At 37.8% G+C, this 17,640-nt stretch overlaps 1 protein-coding gene across 1 annotated transcript; it reads left to right on the plus strand.

Moving 5' to 3' along the window:
- Positions 1-16,353: 16,353 nt before the first annotated feature.
- On the plus strand, positions 16,354-16,944 carry LOC140857859 (uncharacterized). The gene is made up of 2 exons (XM_073257040.1): positions 16,354-16,449; positions 16,543-16,944. The coding sequence occupies exons 1-2, from the start codon at positions 16,393-16,395 to the stop codon at positions 16,912-16,914; spliced, it is 429 nt and encodes a 142-aa protein (XP_073113141.1). The 5' UTR covers positions 16,354-16,392; the 3' UTR covers positions 16,915-16,944.
- The last annotated feature ends 696 nt before the right edge of the window (positions 16,945-17,640 follow it).

A 17,640-nucleotide genomic window follows, 5' to 3' on the forward strand; every position in this document is an offset into this window, starting at 1 on the left:
ATGGCCTGTTTCTCTAGTGATCCATGACTTCGTTTGAAACGAGAAGAGGCAGTAGGTGGCCCTCAAAAGCCAATTCTACTTCGCGTCTGGATCGTAGAAGTCCCCATAAACGCCAATGAAGCTGAATGCTGCAGTAACATGAGCCAGAGTAACGCTCTGTTCTTTTTGTTGGACTAAGCTGGCCCACGTCTTATCCCACAAAGCTCAAGTTGTTCCATTTGGCTAGAATCCAAATTCGCATTAAAAATTTTTGAGGTGCTATGTTTCTTTCAAAGTCAAGGTGTATTATGTTTATGATACCAAAAAAAAAAAAAAGAAAAAAAGAAGAAGGGTGTGTTATGCTTATGCATAAATAGGCCTATCACTCCAACTCGAAAATCCGGTACTCAACCAGCACCTACCGATGAACATGGGCATTCACTATAGATTTTGTCACTGGGCTTCCGAGGACAGCTAAGAGGCTTCTGTAGCAGAATTTTAGTTTATCAGTTGATTATTAACTTAATTGATGGTTTTATAAATTTTGAGGTTATCAATTTTTAATATTTAAGTTAGATTTAGAAGCTATGTATTAACACTTATTTATTTGTTTCATGGATGACAGAGTTCGACTTTGCTGTTATATTTTATTTGAGTTGGATTTTCATATAGGTTTACTATTATTGGCTTCATATTATTGTAGGCGGTATCCTACGATAGCATGACCATATTATATTTTGGATTTAAGACGTGATATTTTAGTACTATCAAAGTGGACATGGCTTATAACTCATATGAACCACGGGGGCAACAAAATACGGGTTTAAATCGGTTTTGTGGTACTTAGGATAATGAATTCGAATCCCAAGTTTTGCAAAGATGCCAGAACTTAAACAAAAAGAGTATATGAGGATCTATGTAGACATGTATTTAATTCTAATCGACTATGCACTAGATAGATTTTAGATATTTTTATAGGATCCAAATATTCAAATAATATCTTTTGGATAATCTTTTTAGATGAGATCTTGGATTATGACATTGCTTCTCTTGAAAGAAGAGGATATCAGCGGGTGTTCCTATCAGTGGGATGGGCTGGAAGTGGCTGTCCGCATCTCTGGCTGTGGCTGGTCGCTATTCGCTGGTGGCAGTCGGAGCCGGAGGGGGGGCTGGTCCGAAAGGAAAGGCCGCTGAGTCAGATCGGCGTTTGAAGCTCGATCCAAAGATGAGTCAGATAGATTCGGACCGGGGTAACTTGATAGGGATGGACGGCTGGATGAAGCCAACTAAGATAGCACGACATGGATCGCTGCTTGAGGGTGGCGCTATAATTCAGACTAGTAGCCCTCCAGGCCCAAATCCTAGCAAGGCCGGGCCTGGAAACAGATTCAGCTTGCTGGTGCTGGCGAGTCGGGATGCGGGCGAGGGCCTAGCTCCAAGTGGGCAGGCGAGTTTGTTTGGGGCAGGCTCAGCCCAGTCCAAAAGGGCCCGATTGTCTGAATTTGACGTGGGTCGAGCTCCTATGAAGCCCACGGAGAAGAATTTAGGGTCCAGTAAATCCAGAAAAGGGTCCACCAAGCCTAGTTCATCGAAAAACAAGGCCAAGGCTTCTCTGGATGTCAGTTTGGGATCGACAAGTGGCACTAATGATCTTGGAGTCTTCATTTTCTCTGCTAGGACCCCAGGGGAGGAGGGGAGCTCCATAGCCCAGCCTAGGGAGGCACTTCCAAAGGAGGGGCTAGACCTTCCATTGGAGCTTGTCCCACTGCCTTCCAGGGGCGAGGCTCAAGTGTAGATGGATACCTGGGGGGGAAGCTTAGCCCGAGATCATGAGGCTATTATTCGGCTTAGATAGGCCATCCAGAGAGAGGAGGAGAGCTCATCTGCGATGGATTTGGTTGCAGTTGGAGCGGAGATAGATATTCTGGCTGAGGGGGGTCCTAGTGCGGACCCCCTTCCCCTTTGAATTGTTAGATGATGATACTGATCTGGAACACCCATGGGGTGGGGAAGCCATCGTTTCGATCGATCTTTTGCAGATTGGTCTATCAGCATGGCTTTGAGGTGTGTATCCTGCTCGAGACCCATCTTTTTGGGACTAGTTTTGATCGTGCCAAGCAGTAGATTCCGGCGACATAGAGTTCTTATGCTATGGAGTCTAGGAGTCTATCCGGCAAGATTCTAGTGATGTGGAGGCATGGATTGTTCAGAGTCGATGCCTTCAATAAGTGCGAGCAGCAGGTGGCTCTCGTCATCTCGAAGCAGGTTGAAGGACCTTGGCTTCTGTCCGAGGTATATGCGAGCATCGAGTACAGAGAGCGTAAAGTACTTTGGTTTGAGATTGTGAGGTTGGCATCACATAGCTTGCCTTCTCTTGTTACTGGGGACTTCAAGTATATTGTGGGACCTTACGAGAAGATGGGTGACAGGTAGCATGCTGACAACATTGAATCCAAGGAGTTCAGGGAGTTTCTCGATAGTGCGGGCCTCATCGACCTCAACTATTCAGGTCTCAGATTTACTTGGTGCAACAATCGGCTAGGGATGGCTAGGATTTGGGAGAGGATTGATCGGGCTCTCACCACTTTTGATTGGATCCAGTACTTTTCGAGGCACCTAGTCTAGCACCTCCCGAGGATTGCATCTGATCACTATTCGGTGCTCATTTCCACTGATGGTATGCCTATGCCCAGAAGCCCTTTCAAGTTTGAGAAGTTCTGAACCTTTTATCTGAGATCCTGGGATCTGATCAGGGAGCTCTGGAGGATGTCGATCTATGATGATGCACGATATCGGATATTCTGGAGACTGAAGCTTGCTAGATGCAGACTTCTTTGATGGAACAGACTTAAGGTTGGTGACATCTTCAGATAGATGGAGAGAGTGGAGGCAGACATCGTAGAGCTGTAGAGAAAGGAGGAGTTAGAAGGGGGTCTCCAGGAGCATGACTTGAAGGAGCTTCATTGTAAGCTCTCAATGCATCGTTCTTTGCTGAGACAGCAGGAGACTCTATAGAGGCAAAAATCGAGGGTGTAGTGGATCAAGAAAGATGACAGGAACATCAGATTCTTTCATCAGTCCATTATGATTCGGAGGTCTGTCAATTACATCAGACAGCTGAGGGAGAGTGACAGTAGAGTGGTGGAGGACTGTGAGAAGATTAGGAAGCAGATCTTTCAGTTCTTCAGATCATGCTAGACATCTTCTTTGGGTGAGGATTCCCCCATCCAGGGATCTTAGCTTGTGATCCGTGTCTCTGATCAGGAGAACAAGACACTTTCTCGATTAGTGTTTGCTGAGGAGGTGCAGAGAGCCCTCTGATCTTTTGGAAAAGATAAGGCCCCGAGGCTAGATGATTTTTTCCCACTCTTTTTTCATCGATATTGGTCTGTCGTCCGGGAGGAATTGGTGGAGGCTATGCAGCTAGTCTTTGACTCCAGAGGAATCTCGGAGCAGTGGAAGAAGACTTTGATTACCTTCATCCTGAAGTACTCTGATGCTTCCTCCCAAGGGTATTTCGGATCGATTAGTCTCTACAATATCCTCTATAAGGTATATGCCAGGATCCTAATCTGACGACTAAAGCCGATTGTGCCTCATCTGATAAGTCTGAATTAGGGTGCCTTCATTAGTGGTCGATCTATCACCGATAATATTCTGCTTGTTTAGGAGTTTACATATGACCTACAGCATGCCCCGATCCATTGATGCCTTATGGTGATCAAGTTGGACATGAAACGGGCATGTGATCGGATAAGTTGGCGCTTCATTCATCGAACCCTCTAGAAGTTTGCTTTTCAGGATAGATAGATTGGTTGGATCATGGATTACGTGGAGAGTCCGAGCTTTGCCATCCTGATTAATGATGCACTGACGGAGTTCTTTCAATCGATAGCCAGGTTGCGCCAAGATTACCCTCTATCCTTTTACCTATTTATTTTTTGTGTTGATGCTCTTTCTCAGACTTTGAGTGCAGCGATCCAGGGGTTGGTGCTGGAGCCTTACTAGCCTATCTCTGGAGTCTACCCCGTTTCACACCTTTTTGCAAATGATTGCCTTCTGATTGGTTGGGCCTCAATCAGTAATATCTACTATCAACCCTTTAGGCAGCCTATGAATCTATAGAAGTTCGCTGTACTCTTCAGCCCCAAGATGAAGCCTCAGGTGAAGCAAGTGATCTGAAAGAGGCTGGAGATTCAGGATCAGACTGGGACCCTGATCTACCTGAGGGTTTCCATCATTGGGAGGTGCCTTCGGAGGGCGGACTACAGGCCCATGGAGTAGTGGGTTCTAGATCGGCTTGAGGATTGACAGGCTAGCTCTCTTTCTATGATGGACAGGATGATCTTCTAAGATCGATCTTGAGCTTTATTCTGGCATATCTCTTGGTGAACACAGTTGTGCTGAGTGCTTCTCTTTGATGTTTGGAGCAGTAGTTCTGGAGCTTCCTATGGGGCTCGAGGTACGCTAGCCGGAGGATCCACCTACTATCTTGGGAGGTCATCTACCAGCCTTTGGAGGATGGGGGACTGGGGATCCCTTCTCTTTTTTGTGAAGAGAGAGATCTCTATCACCAAGCATCCTGTCAGATTCCTCATCCAGTCGGAGTATTTGTGGAGCAGGATCATGAGCGCTTGCTATGAGATGTGGAGTTAGGGATCTAAGGTCCAGCTAGCTCGGGGTTGCTCCTTCATCCAAAAGGAGATCTGCGCTCGTGCCCCTGCTATTCTTGATCAGGTTAGATGGGTGATTGATGATGGGAGGTCAGTGGATGCCAGTTAGGATATTTGGATCTCCAGCCTGCCCCTTGTCCGTTGGCCGATTTTCATTAGCACAGAGATTGATGACCAGCTTCGGGTGTGTGATTTGATCTCTGATGATGGGTGGGGATGGAAAGTACAAGATGTTGCCCATATGTTCGATGGTTTGCTGATCAAATCCTCACTATTTTGATCCCGATCCACCGTTGCCAGGACTTAGTGTGGAGCTACTCTTGTTGTTCTAGAGCACCCACAAGGGATCTGTTCGAGAGATTCAGACCTGCGATAAGTTTCAGAATCGAGGGTACCTAGATCTGGAGAGTGGTTGCTCACCCCAGGATGAGGCTTTTTCTCTAAAAGATTGCCTGGGATCGGCTTCTGACACGGGTGGTGCTTAGGGGTAGGGGCATAGCGATTCGACGTTCTGCCTTATCTGCGGGCTGAAGGATGAGTCGATGGAGCACACCCTCCTATGCTATCTGAGGATGAGATTGATTTGGAGGTAGATGGATGGCTAGCCGTGGGAGACTAGCAGTGGTTCTTGGCTGGGCCACTTTATGGAGGTGATCCATCGATGTGTTGCTGAGGGGACGACTTATGCTTTGGTGGGGAGGATGGTATATGTCACCTACTAGATTTGGCTCTTCAGAAACAGATTGATCTTCGAAGATGAGGTGGTGTCTGCTAGATGGGTGCTTGAGAGAGCCTTGTGTTTGGCCATGGAGTACAACTGATTCAATGCCATCGATCCTCTCCTTGACATCTCCGAGTCCTGGAGCTCTCTTGCTGCTTCTGCTGTTAGCTGAAGGGCTATCCTCATCTCCTAAGAACCCCCACCCTTAGAGTTTGTCAAGATTAACTTCGATGGCAGCGTCAAGAATGGTAAGGATGGCACAGGATTTGTTATCCGGGGGTCGGATGCTAGACTACTTGTGGCAGGGGGTTCGCATCTCTTTGGATCTACCGTTCTAGGAACGGAGCTCCATGCCGCTTGGATAGGCATCATCTGTGTTTGGCATGAGTTGCGGGTAGAATGAATCATTATTAAGAGTGACTCTACGATCATGATTGGTTGGATCCTGAATGAGATGATGTAGATGGACCACTATCCACTCCTTCAGGACATTCGGCTGTATTTGTGATTGCATAGCGGCGTCAGTTCGGCATGTCTATCGAGAGGCAAATAGCACCACCGACTGGATCATTTCCTACGTAGAGTATACCAGCAACTAGACCTGACGTCAGGGTTAGGTCTGTCTGCGTGCTCTACAGGATATTTTATTTTCTGATCTTATGGGGTGCACGCACACTAGATTAGTGTGAGCACCCATTTGCCACCAACAAAAAAAAAAAGAGAATATCTACTTTGATTCAAAATCAATAATAGGATATCAAGATCAAAGATCCAAATCATTATGCATAATCTATATACTAAAAGTGCTTAAAAAAAATTATATATTCTGATAGTCTCTAACCTATGCATCACATTGGTGCAAAAATAAATGGCAAATATGATGTGATCAGACCATAATTTACTATGATTTAAGCATTAAAATTTATTGATTTTCAAGATATATGATTTAACATATATAAATCATGATCAATAAGGTAGATTCTTAACATAGATATTTTATCATATATTTTAGCAAACTAATATAATATAAATCATTCAATTTTAAATTCACATGATGTGTAGCTTAGAGATCATAAAAATATATAATATTTATTTTTTAGATATTTTTAGCACTATAAATCATGATCAATAATGTAAACTTTTTATTCAAGTAGTTTATTTGTTGATCTTGACTTAAAAATTATGGATGCGTCTCCTCTCGAAAGGTGCATAGTCTATATATAACGATGCACTATGCTCCTTATGAGGGGGGAGGATATCTAGCCTTTTCTATTTTAAATTAATAATAGAGTATCCAAATCAAAGATTCATATTATTATTTATGATCTACACTACCAAACAATTATGGAGATAAAAAAATATATTTTGATAGTTTCTAACATATAGATCATTTGGACATAAAAATGGACAGTTTTAATTATTTTGGTGGACTAAAATACATGATAAAACAATTAATTTGAGAATTCACCTTATGATCATAATCTACATATGTTAAAACAAGTACGGATTGAAAAATTAAAATAAAGGATTTTAACAAAATATGGTTTCATATCATTTTAGCCATTTATTTTTGCACCCACTTAGTGCATAGGTTAAAGGCCACCAAAATATATGATTTGCTAGTTTTTAGATATTTTTAGTAATATATATCATAATCAATAGTGTGGATCTTTGATTTTTGATTTTGGAGCCTAGAGAAGTTGATAACTTTCTTTCAAGACAAGCAAAATCCATCTTATATGCAAATACACAGACATATATACATATACACAGACATACGAGAAGGGCTTTAATAAATTATTAGCCATTCAAATTAAAGATCGACATTGTTTATCATGACCAATATTAGTAAAAATATCTCAAAACCAAAAATCACATATTTATATAGTCTCTAATGTACCTATCAGTTAGGAAAAACAAATGGTTTTATTGTATTAGTATGCTAAGCCACATGATAAGCTTTTAGTTCAGTATATTTAGACCATAGAAAAAATGTATCATGCCATTTTAATCATCCATTTTTAAGTCTATTAATGCATGGTTTAGAGAGCACCAAAGCATGTTATTTTGATTTTTATGCGCTTTTAATGATATGAGTTGAGGAGCAAAATCCATCTCGGTAAAAGTTGATATATACCTATACATACATATACACACATACATACATCAGAGAATAGATTTAATATGAGAAGTCTTTTTCATTGACTTTCAACTGATCACTATAATAGAAAATTGAATTCTTTTACTATAAATATTCTAAAAAAAATTACAATTTTGATGTTTGAGTCTATTCACTTATTCTACATGCATGCCACATTTGATGTTTATTAATAAGACAGTTATTTGACTGTGGTTCTTAGGTCAACTATGAGAAAGGACGAGGAAATGAGTTAGAAAAACAATTATAACCTATCTATGCAAACTCAAGCCTTTTAGTAGATGTCCTTATTGGTAATTGTGAATTGGCTCCATGCTTTTATTGTTGTGGTATTTTCCTTACGACAACATGCATTTGAAGTTCGTTAAATTTCCTAAATATCTAAAATACTTCATGAAATCCTATCAAGCTACCTTCTTCTAGTAATCTTCAAATGCTTCAAACAACTAGTTATAAATCATCATTCAGTAAAAGATAAAATCATCACGATTATAAAGTTTAGACTTTGTTTGATTGTCATCGGCTCTGTCTGGTCATTAAAAAATGATCTTGATTTCTTACAAAAAATTATTAACATAGAAGTCATTGCACACATTTATAAAATCTCACATGTATAGACGGAGAACTGTTATAACATATCTTTTGAGCTCCCACTATATCACATTTATTAAATTAAAATATGTTTTAATTAGAAAACAATATCCTTTAGTTCTCACTATAGGACAGTTGCTGGGCTGAAATGTTCTCCAATAGAAAAGAACAAACCCTTTCCCTCAAATATTGTAACAACAATTACTTCTAACAAATATACTTATACTATAAGTATTTTGAAGATAAATATATATTTTTTAATGCACTTTCTTAATAACTAACATAATCACGACAAGAATAACTAAAGAACATGACTTCTAATATAACAAAAATAGTAAATAAAATATATTAATAATTTATTTATTTTTGTTAAAGATAATAATAATTTTATCATATTTTTGAAAAAAAAAAGAAAAAGATGCACCATATTACTAGAGCTTGCTCCTACAGGATAGCTAGGGCAGAGGGTATAATGGGAATTGGGGATCTCCATATTCCAGACAAGCCTCTAGGTTCACGGTATTGCTGTTGAGAATTAATGTCCCGATACTAACGGTACTGGATTGAGATATCGCGGGCCCCTCACCATACACAAAGCCTCTCTCCCTTTCAGAGGCGGGGGGGGGATGAGAGAGAGGATAATAATCTACTCCTTCACTATAAATTTTTTTTTATGATAAAATTATTTATGATGATTGATTTATCATCATAAAAAAATTATTTATGATGACAATCTATTTTTATAGATAAAAGATCAATTTTAATTACTATTTATGATGGCAATCGAATCCCATAGTAAAAAATGAAGTTTTTACGATGACAAGGTACTGTGTTAAATAATCTAGAGTTTTTATGACGGCAAAGTATTATTGATAATATGTTTATACTATTTTTTTTCTTTTGCCATGGTATTTTATCATAGTAAAAAAGTTTAAATATAAACTCCCCTCTTTGATCTCCTCCGCTTCAAAACCCTAGCCGGTGTCTAAGCTTCCTCTTTAGCCCTCCCTCACCCCCCCTCCACTCCTAGCGGCGACCCAACGGTGGTTTGGCTGGTCCCCTCTTCGACGTGATCCTCTCGACTGCTCCAAGCCTCCCACCTGTTGAGATAGCAGCAGTAGCCACCCCCCCTCCACCCCTAACGGTGGCCCGAAGGCGGTTTGGCCAATCTCCTCTTCGACGTGATCCTCTCGGTCGCTTCAAGCCTCCCACCTATTGAGATAGCAGCGGCGACCACCCCTCCACCCCTAGCGATGGCCCGGTGGCGGTTTGGCCAGCAGTTCTTCGTATTTTTTTCAGATTGTCCTCCTCCGAGCAATCTTTTATTCATTCTTTCTTCATTTCTTTCTTTCTTTTTCTTTGGGTGGTATATTTTTTCAATTTCTTTCTTTATTCCAGCGCTTGAGGAGAATTAAGAGGTGCTTGAAGAGGTAGAGGTGCGAAGCGATCCCTCCCTCCCTCTCTAGATTCCCCCACACCCACTGAAGTCAGAAACCCTGGTCGTCGCCTCTGCCTCCGCCAGGCCCTTTCCCAGTCGCCTCCGTGAGGAGCATCGACCAGTGGCCACTGACTGTCCGGATAAGCTATAAGTCTTTTCCCTCTCTCTTTTGTACTTGCTCTGCATCCTACCTCACCCTCCTCCGGCGGCCTCCGTCCCTTCTCCACCCTCCACCATTGCCGCTGCCTCACCTCCACCGTTGCCCCCACCCTCAATCACACCCAACTGCACGCTCGTCGTCCTCATACCCCACCTTTAACTTCCACCATCGCCATTCCAAGAAGCCGTGATCTTTGCGTGCCTTTTCGATTGTGTTAACACCTAGGATTCTCACCGATCTTCTCTTTATTCGCAGCCAGATTGGATTTACGAAGAAACCTAAACCCTAATCTTAAATTTAGGGTGCATTTGGCTACACTTTTTTATTTTTGATTTTTAAAAAATATATTTTTTATTTTTTTAAATTTTTGCTATTGAGTAAAAGTAAAAAAGCAAAAAAGTATGTTTGGTAACTACGTTGCTGTAAAGCAAAAGCAACATTTGGGGACGGCAGGTGAAGAGTTCAACGAAGGAGAAGGATTCAAGAAGGGGGTGGGGAGGTGAAGAGCTTGATGAGGGAGAAGAATTTAGGTTCTTTATTTTTTGGTTTGGCGTTTTAGATGTGGGGAAGCAAAAAAATTGGAAAAGTAAATTTTAGAAAGTAAAAATTTTTTACTTTGCATATAAAATAATTATTTTGATTTTTTTAATTTTTAATTTTTATTTTTAATGGTGTTATCAAATATTATTTTTTGATTTTTATTTTTAAAAAATTTTTAATGGTTAATCAAACGCACCTTTAGTTGCATCAATAAAATCATAAAAATTGCAGTATAGAAAACCCCGGGGGGGGGGGGGGGGGGGGAGGGGTGGTTTGGAGAATTAAAATTCTCGTCTTGTAAGTGGGTTGGTTTCATCTTGATTGATTGGACTTTATGACATATAAGGTAGTTTGAATGTATTAATCTCTTTTTCATCTTTATTTATCATCTGTTTGATGATTTTACTCAGTCATTGTCTACGATTCTTGGTGGTTTCGTTTCCACGGTCAGCAGTCCACTTCATGGGGTTCTGTCCGGTGGTTGCAAATCCAGAGCGCTTCAGATGATGTGAATTTAATATATTCCTCTATCTGATATGATTGAAGTTCCTACTTGTGACATCAATTGCTTTTCCCGCTGTGTGGTGGTTTTTATCTTGTTTGGTGGTAAGGAGCTTAGCGATGACGATTATCGTTCGATTGTTATGATATTTGGGTGCTATTGATTTCTGAGTACGCTAATCAATTCTCTCTCGGTATGGGTATATTCAGTATATAGAAATATCATCAAGTAATAACAAATGAGTGTATGTTCTTGGGAGATTGATGTCCCTTGAGGACGTACGGATTGACTAGTTGCTGCATACCATTACAACATGACCTTTGATTCTGCCAGTATATGCTTCTTCTTTGTTGGAACCTTCTAAACCATTACATAGTTTGTCCCCGTTGTGTAGCCTTTATCAGAAACTGGGATTCTCTTCCAGATAGCTCATGGTTGGTTTGAAGCTTTTTGCCGAATGCATTCCAACTAGGTCATCTACTTCCTCTCTCACTTTTAATTTCATTGTTATCCAGCCTCCAATAGCTGATCAACACAGTTCAACAACTTGCATTCTTATATATGCTAAATTATTCTTGTTGTTATGCTCATCATATGATTTCTGGGACTTGGGCAATTAACTGTTGCTTCTTGTGTCTCCAAAATGCTCCATTGTCTTCATTGTGATGAATTTACCTATTTGATCTAATGATGTATGATCTGATTCATGTTTTGTAATTTGCAGGAGAAGGATTTTATTCCAGAGAAACTGGTCTTTTTCTTGAAGCTTCTTCATGGTTAAAACTATCTTTAGTTCCATACATTCTAACTCTGATTTAAACATTAGCCAACACTGCTTTCTGAGTTGTTCTAATTTTGATGCTGATATTGTACCTTATGATTTTTGGCACAATCTAGATCAATCATGTTACAGATATTAATTTTCATTTTGTCGTGTAGTATAATTTGAATTGATAATTTTTGTGGCAATGCTATGATGTTCATGTATCCTTTGCTTGTCCTATAAACTTGGTTGAGCATTGGGTTTTAGCGGATGAACAATTGGGATTTACCAACTTGATATAAATAATTTATATGTGTCGGAATTTTATCGATTTCTCAACAAATTTATGCAATTTGCAGATATTGTAGCTCATGTATTTATTGGAAGCAACAAGTTGTGTCTGTGAGGATTTTTTACATGGTTGTCAAACATCTGAGAGTCATAGTGCCTTTTTTTTCCCCCTTTCTTTCTTTTTCTTTCTGGCTTCTTCTTTCTCTTCAAAGTCTTGCATGATATTTTAAGATATGCTATAAATAAGATGTGGTGGCATGGAGATTGTTGGAAAGAAGGTTTTTTGACATTTGGATTGTAATTATTAAAGCCATGAATCTAACCATGCATTTAAAAAGAGAAGATGATGGCATATTTCATCAGCATGGGAATTCATAGCTTATGGATGTGCATAACATTATACATTCATAATTTTTATATCCTGATTCGAATATTTTGACTAAAGGGGGAGAAGTTGGAACAAAATTATTACTTCTTGAAATTAGATGATAACGTGTATCTTATTTTCCTCACCCAGCCACTGGATTAAAGACCTGTTAGATAAAATGTTTGTCGTTTTGGTTAGGTCCGTTGGTCTGTTTTATTTTACTTAGATCCACCACATGTTGTTTTGAAATCATTTTTATATATTTTGTATGAAGTCTTATCAATCATTTCATTTTATATCTTTTTATAATAATTTATTAAATAAATATATCTTTTATTTATTTATTTTCAGATTTAGATACAATTTCATGAAGATGTAGCAAGCAAATTTCATGTCCTGTTTCATTTGTTATTGTATTTTCGGCAATAAACATATACTCGGATACTTATGTTATGTTGAAACAAAATTTAAATAAATTTTTAATATTAAATAATACATTTCAAATTATTATTGATTGAATGAATTTATTTTTAATATTTAAATATTATACTTTATTTTCTCTCTAACTGATAAGCAAGTGTATCAATAATAATTACAAGTTCACTGGCATAATTATATAAAAAAATAAAAAAATAAATATAATTAATAAAAATATAATTTAGATTATTTGTGATGGTATTTACTGTCATAAAAGATTTACTAAAAAATAACAAAAAAAAATTTTTGTTACTATTATTTGTGACGGCAAAGTGATGTAAGAAAATTTTTTTTTACTATCACTATTTACGACGGTAAAATACTGTAAGAAAAAAATTTTTTTTTTACTATCACTATTTACGATGGTAAAGTACTATAATAAAAAAAATTTATTATCATTATTTGCGTCAGCTATGATTGTTGCAAAAATAAAATATTTATTTATGATGATAAAATATCGTGAGAAAATTTTTTTTACAACGGTATTTCCTCATCGCGAAATATTTGCTGCGATCAAAATAGTGATAGTTGAAATACCGTCGCAAGACCACCATATATATTTTTTTATGATAATAAATAATTATTTATGATGATAAAATATCATCATAATTTTTTTTTTCTTATAGTACCTTCCAAATCTAATAGAGAGAGAGAGAGAGAGAGAGAGAGAGAGAGAGAGAGAGAGGATCATAATCCACTTTCTTTGCTTCGCTCTTCTTGTTTTCTTTTGGCCCTCCATTCATCTCGTCCCCCTAATTTCTACGCAACCGCTTGACAAAGTTGTCGTTAGGACAAAAAGGTTTGCCTTTGATTTCTCTTTTAAAGAAATGCCACCAATTTTATCCTTTAATTTCCTTCTTTATGCTTTACTGTGGGTTTATAAACTGTTGATATTCTGCGAATCTTTCTTTTATTGAATTATTGATACTATTATTTCCATCTTTTCTAAATAACATTTTATTTTTTTTACATAGTTTTAGCATCTACTTCTATATTTATTATTTTTATTTAATTAATGATCTTGGTTCGTCGGTGTATGAAGTTTGACGATGAGCATTAATGGCAAAGGGCTTGGTCTCCCACTTGTCTTACTTTTCACGTGTTTGTTCAGGATCCTTTGGATTCTCTTTACGTAGTGTCGAAATAACTTGTAGTCCATATGTTGCTCTTTTCCATGGAATAATCTCCTTCGTCATATTTTTAGTCATGCATACGTGGGCACATGCCCAAATTATATAATTATTCGCATGTGCACCATATATGTCTACCTATGGTTCTCTATTTTCAAATGGTCGGAGTTGCCAAGCTATATGGGCAGGATCTGGAGACCCTCACAGAGCACATTATAAGCTCTTGACCAATTCTCCATTTCACAATTATTTCTTTTATTTATTTATGGTGTTTGTTCTCTACGTTGGCTTTTCCACCGTATCCTTTAACAAAATTAAAATTTTTTATGTATATATTTTTTTAAACATTCAAATTTACATAAATATTTTTTTAAAATTAATATTTATATATATATTCTTATAAAATATTTATTTTATATGTATATCTTTTCTTTCTTATTTTTTTTTGCATATGTACCCACATCATTTAATACCGTCAAAAAATTAATAATTTAAAATTTAAATAACTAAAATATTTTTATTGATAGATGTGCAAAAAAAAATTATAAAAAATATATATAAATAATAATTTTATAGAAATATTCATGTAAATTTAAATATTTAAAAAAATATATACATAAAAAATTTTAATTTAATTTTTATCTATTTTATATAGATAGATTTAAACCTTTTTACTCTACAATGTAGCAGCATATTACATAATATAACAATACGATGACGATATTATATAATATTTTATATATTAAAATATAATATTATATTTTATTTTTATGCAAGATGGGATCATTATGTCCATCTTATAACAACATGATATACTTTATACACTTCACAAAGATATTTTTGATAAAAATTTTTAAAATAAAATATAATAAAATTATAAATTTTTATTATTACATAACGTCCAAATTCATAACTTTATCCATTCTATGCAAATGTATAAATTATTCATCTAATATCAAGTTTAGAATACTTTTCTTAGAAGTATATTATTATACATTAGAGAAAATGGTTACGATCTATTTATTTTCTAAATAAAATAATTTTGATCTATCATTTGATAAAAAGATCATCTAATATATATAAATTAATAAATTAAATAAATTTATTATTTTAGTTATACATATTAATTTTTCTCTATTAGAATAAAAAAAAAATTAACAATCCAAGAGAGATGTATTTATGTTAATGAATTTTTTGCATGTATACCCTTCTAAATAATCAAATTTACGTGAATATCCTCATAAAATTACTATTTACATATATATTTTTATAATTTTTTTTGCACATCTATCCATAGAGATATTTTAATCATTTTAATTTTAAACCATTAATTTTTAATAATGTTAGATGATATAGATACATATACAAAAAAAAAAAAATTATAAAGATATACATGCAGATATCAATTTTGAAAACATATTTATATAAATTTAAATGTTTGAAAGGATATACATGTAAAAAATTTAAAATTTTTAAAAAAATATTAAGAACTTGGTTGATAATTTTGCAAGAATCAATCCTTGTAGCTTTGACCTACTCGCAATCTTGGAAGGACGCACCTATGTCCCAGCCTATAGGCATGTTGGTTTGTAGGAATAGAAAACAACAACATCCATGGAGGTCTTTTTATTCCTCCCACAGGATTTGGATTGGGAGGTATGGGGTTGATAAGGGTCATGCCCTCGGCTATCCAATCCATGAATCTTAAATCCGGCCAATCCTGCTAGATTACCAAAATAGGTCCTAAAGTCACTACAACGAAAAGGGCCTGTAGCGACAGTTTTTTGCCGACGCTTTTGGAAAGCGTCGGCAAGTTGCGCAGACCTGCCGACGCTTTTTAAAAGCGTCGTCGTTTAACGACGCTTAAAAGCGTCGGCGTTCAACCGGCGTTCAACTCCGACGTTTTTAGCAAAAGCGTCGTCAAATAAAGCAAATGCCGACGCTTTTGTACAGTAATTTACGACGCTAAAAAGCGTCGTTAGGTTCGTTTAATACCCTTCTTCCCCCGTGCCCTAATCCATCTACCGCCGCCCTTTCCATCCTTAATTTCTTCCGCCGACCCCGTCTCATCTCCGCCGCCGGCACCACGCCCGCCGTCCACGCGCATCCGCCGTCCACGGCTCACCGCCGTTTGCCGCTCCCCTCTGCTGCCGCGTCCGTCGACGCCGCACCCGCGCTGTCGAAGCCGTACACCGTCCGCTGAAAGCAGCCACCCCACCGGCCCTCCTCCCCTCCCCCCTCCCGGCGGCCATCTTCCCATCACGATTCCCTTCGATTGCCGTGCACTTTTGCTTGGATTTTGTTTGGCGCAGACTGATTCGTGTTCGACCGATTCAATTTCGGCCCAAAGGTTCGGTCTCTCTCTCTCTCCCCCTCCCTCCTTCCCTGTGTCATGACCGGTAATCGCATCTAATATGTGTTTACCATTTCTCAGAGCGGAAATCCTCTCCGTCATCGAACATCGACGCGGTCTCCGGTCGATCCAGCTCCAGCATCGGATCCACCGCCTGGAAACCCCAGAATCCGAGAAATCCGCAAATTGAAATTATTTGTGTAGGAGGATGAGCATGGGAGGGAACCCGGACAAGTGGAGTTTTACCGGATGACTCATACTCATCAGGATGGTACTTTTGTTCGAGATGAGTCGAGAGATTTATATGTACGGTATTATTAATATTATATTTTTTGCAATGATTTAAATTTAATTTTGTTAGCTATTAATGTATAACTCTTGTTTTCAAAAAAAATACAGGAGAGGGCTACATCTCTCATTGCGGAGCGTGACGACGAGTCCGCAGCATCTACGCAGCAGAGTCGTATCGAGACCGAGGTCTTCACAGAGTTGATGGGACCAGAGCGCTACGGCCGAGTGAGGGGTTATGGAGTAGGAGTCACCCCCACTCAGTTATCTGAGGTTAGTAGATATACGCAGCATGCTGCAGCAGATGCTCAGGATTCACGCGTTCGCAGACTCGAGGCGGAGATACAGGAGATTAGACAGAGTCGTGCCGCTGAGATGGAGGAGATGCGACAGAGCCGTGCCGAGATGCAGGCCATGAGGGGACAGATTGATCGCCTTACATCTTTATTAGAGATGTATGGTTCATCTCAGGTAAACACATAATATTAAATATATATTTTTGTATTAATTTAATGATTTATATATTTTATTTATAGATATGCAAATCATGCTTTTGATATGTTTTTTGTAGGCTCCTGACATATCAGGCACCCGTCGAGATAGCGGCACGTCACGTGGAGACAACGACGACCATCCGCCTGCAGATTGATGTTATTTTATTTTTGTTGTATTTTTATATTTATTTATATTACTCTTGATTGTAATGGACGATTAGTACTTTATTTTTATTTATATAAAATATTGTCTTTTGGTTTGATTAAATTTTCTATTTCAGCTTGCTTTTGATGTGAATGATGGTGATTGTACATGTGTGAATGTGAATGTGGTGATTGTACATGTTTATTGTATTGTACAGGTGATGTGAATGATGGTGATTGTACAGGTGTGAATGTGAATGTGGTGATTGTACATGTTTATTGTATTGTACAGGTGTGATATGATTTCGTACAGAAATGTATTGTATTATTTTCTTTTTAAATAATATTTGTATTTTTTTTTTCCTCTTAAAACCTTTAACGACGCTTATAAGCGTCGTTAAATTTGTCTTTTGCGATGCTTTAAAGCGTCGTAAATTTTTACATTAACGACGCTTATAAGCGTCGTTAAATTTGTCTTTTGCGACGCTTTAAAGCGTCGTAAAGATTTAAATTAACGACGCTTATAAGCATCGTTAATGTAAATATTTACGACGCTTTAAAGCGTCGTAAA

Source organism: Elaeis guineensis, chromosome 5 (assembly GCF_000442705.2).
Source record: "Elaeis guineensis isolate ETL-2024a chromosome 5, EG11, whole genome shotgun sequence".
In the NCBI taxonomy this organism is placed as follows: domain Eukaryota; kingdom Viridiplantae; phylum Streptophyta; class Magnoliopsida; order Arecales; family Arecaceae; genus Elaeis; species Elaeis guineensis.